This window comes from Apis dorsata, unplaced genomic scaffold, assembly GCF_000469605.1.
Source record: "Apis dorsata unplaced genomic scaffold, Apis dorsata 1.3 scaffold_1161, whole genome shotgun sequence".
In the NCBI taxonomy this organism is placed as follows: Eukaryota; Metazoa; Arthropoda; class Insecta; order Hymenoptera; family Apidae; genus Apis; species Apis dorsata.
This window is the reverse complement of record NW_006264258.1, coordinates 32,714-35,207: the sequence shown is the minus strand read 5'-3', so window position 1 is coordinate 35,207 and position 2,494 is coordinate 32,714. Positions and strand designations below refer to the sequence as shown.

At 22.8% G+C, this 2,494-nt stretch overlaps 1 protein-coding gene across 2 annotated transcripts in view; it reads left to right on the top strand.

The window, feature by feature from the left end:
• Positions 1 to 2,494, top strand: part of LOC102681008 (methyltransferase-like protein 9) — a 52,288-nt gene that overhangs the window by 46,148 nt on the left and 3,646 nt on the right. Inside the window, exons 4-5 of one of the 2 annotated variants that reach the window (XM_006624844.2) lie at positions 1,521 to 1,908; positions 1,979 to 2,081. In XM_006624844.2, the coding sequence (XP_006624907.1) occupies positions 1,521 to 1,908; positions 1,979 to 2,081 (491 nt within the window). Of the gene's footprint in view, positions 1 to 1,520; positions 1,909 to 1,968; positions 2,082 to 2,494 lie in introns of those variants that run through there. The other variant, XM_031514738.1, reaches the window with a different exon arrangement.

Below are 2,494 nucleotides of genomic sequence, written 5' to 3'. Positions count from 1 at the left end.
TATAAAAAATTAACAATATTTAGAAATTATTATATATTAATATATATAAATATTTAGCATAAATTATTAATAATAAATTAATAATAATAATATCAATTAAACTATCAATGAAAATAAAAAAAATTTTAATTTTGAAACATTTAAAGATTATAATATTTTATTTTTATTTAAGTCATCATCATTATAATGTAATGTTAAATTGATTTTTATTAATTTATATAATTATATTAATGTTTTATTCAAAATATTAATTTCTTCAAATTCTAATTCAATTCTAATTCTAATTCAAAATAAAAGTTATTAAATATCTAAAACTCATTTCATTTCATTTTTTTTTATTTGAAATATTTTTGTGAAATTAAATAAAATTAAATTAATATTAATATTAAATTTACTAATTTACATAATTAATTGTAAGCGATTGAAGTGTTTTAATTAGATATTTTAGTTAAATTAAAATTTTAAATATTTCACTTGTTTTTGATAAGAAAATAATATATGAAAGGAAAAAAATATAATTAATACCTATATTTCGAAAGGACAAATGATGAACAACAAATTTTTTTCAAGATCATTTATATTCTTTTTAATTTAGCTAGTATTAATAATATTTTTAATATCATAATTCAATAACTAAAGTTAAAATTAATTTAATTGTTTATAAGACTATAATGATCTTCATGACATAATTTGATGACATAACTTTGAAAGTGGACAATTTAGAAATATGTGAGTACAAATGATAAATAATATACAAAATTTAGCAATATATAGAATATAAATAGAAAATAATGTAATAAAGAATAAAGAAGCAAACATTATCTTATAACAAATACTATCTTATTATCTTATTATCTTATAACAAATACTATCTTATTATCTTATTATCTTATAACAAATATTCAGAATAACTCTTATTAAATACTTATATTCTCTAAATACTTATTTCAATGTATATATTTTTGTGAATAATAAGTGATTAAAATAATTAGTTAATATTCTTTATAACTTATTATAAATAATATTATTACGTATAATTTTGATATATTTTTTGATATTAAAAATTAAAGAATATTTTTATTAACTATTATTTTAATTGTAATCCAAAGAAAGAAATGTGGACATATAATCAGATATAATAAGTTATTCAATATATTAATGTGATTAATCCAATTGTATGGAAACTTTTTTTATTAAACGTCAATCTAATATCAAAATATATCTATTATTTCAATTATATTTTAAATTCAGTATCAATGATATAGAAAATTTTCTTCTAAAAAATATATTCTCATTGTTTTTTAAAAAAAAATCAGTTTTTATATAATTAAATAAATATTATATATATATAAAATATATATAAACTAAATTATAAACAAATATATATGATGATCATATTAAATATTTTGTGTGAATTAATTATAATAATATACCATTATTCTTTTTAATTACAAATAACATATCATATAATCTATTAAAATAAAATATAAAAATATATATATATATTTATTATTTTTTAGGGTGCTCGATGTAGAAAAATGGTACGAAAATAGTCCCTTCAACGTGATTCTCTGTCTAAACTTATTGGATCGTTGCGATCGACCTAACACTCTACTTCGCCGCCTAAAGTCATCTTTAGCTCCAGGTGGTCGTTTGGTCGTAGCTTTAGTTCTTCCATTCAGCCCTTATGTAGAAGTTGGTGAAAGAGATGACCACAAACCGTCGGAATATTTGCCAGTAAAAGGGAACGGTCTAGAAGGTCAAATAGCTAGCCTCGTCGACAGAGTTTTCGCACCATTAAGTCTAAGATGTCTGGCATGGAGCAAACTACCTTACCTCTGCGAAGGAGATCTCGGCCAAGCATATTATTTTCTTGACGACGTGATATTTGTTTTAGAAGCACAACCAGTTAGTACGCAATCATATGAATTTCCAATAAAAAAAGGTTTCTATAATCTTATACGTTAGAATATTTTAGGATAGCTCACGATATTCTGCTTCTGAATGGATGGATATAGAGCCATTTGAAAGAAAATGCTGTAACATATTCGAACAACAGAGTGGTAATGAACGAAACTCAGGTAAGTCACACTTGTAAAAACTTTAATGATTGCTGTTCGGTTAGAATTATGCAAGAATACAGAAGAGCAATACTGGCAAGCGACAACGAGCTTAATGTGCAAATATAGCGTAGCATTGGTGTATTATAATTCATCATTATTAATCGATTGTTCATTTATGCAATTATTAATTACTAAATGAACAACGACAGTGCACATGTTACAATAATCTTACTGTCAAAGTCAGAAGGTGCAGAAAACTTGTATGGTTCCTATTGATATTAAATATGACGCGAGAGCGATAAAATTTGGAAACTGGATTCTGAACAACAGTTCATACGGTTGCAACTCTATCTCGCACACATTTAAAACATTTAATTTGTTTCGAGACTCGGTTTTTTGTACCTTTTATCATCAGACTTTGTTTCCGTGCT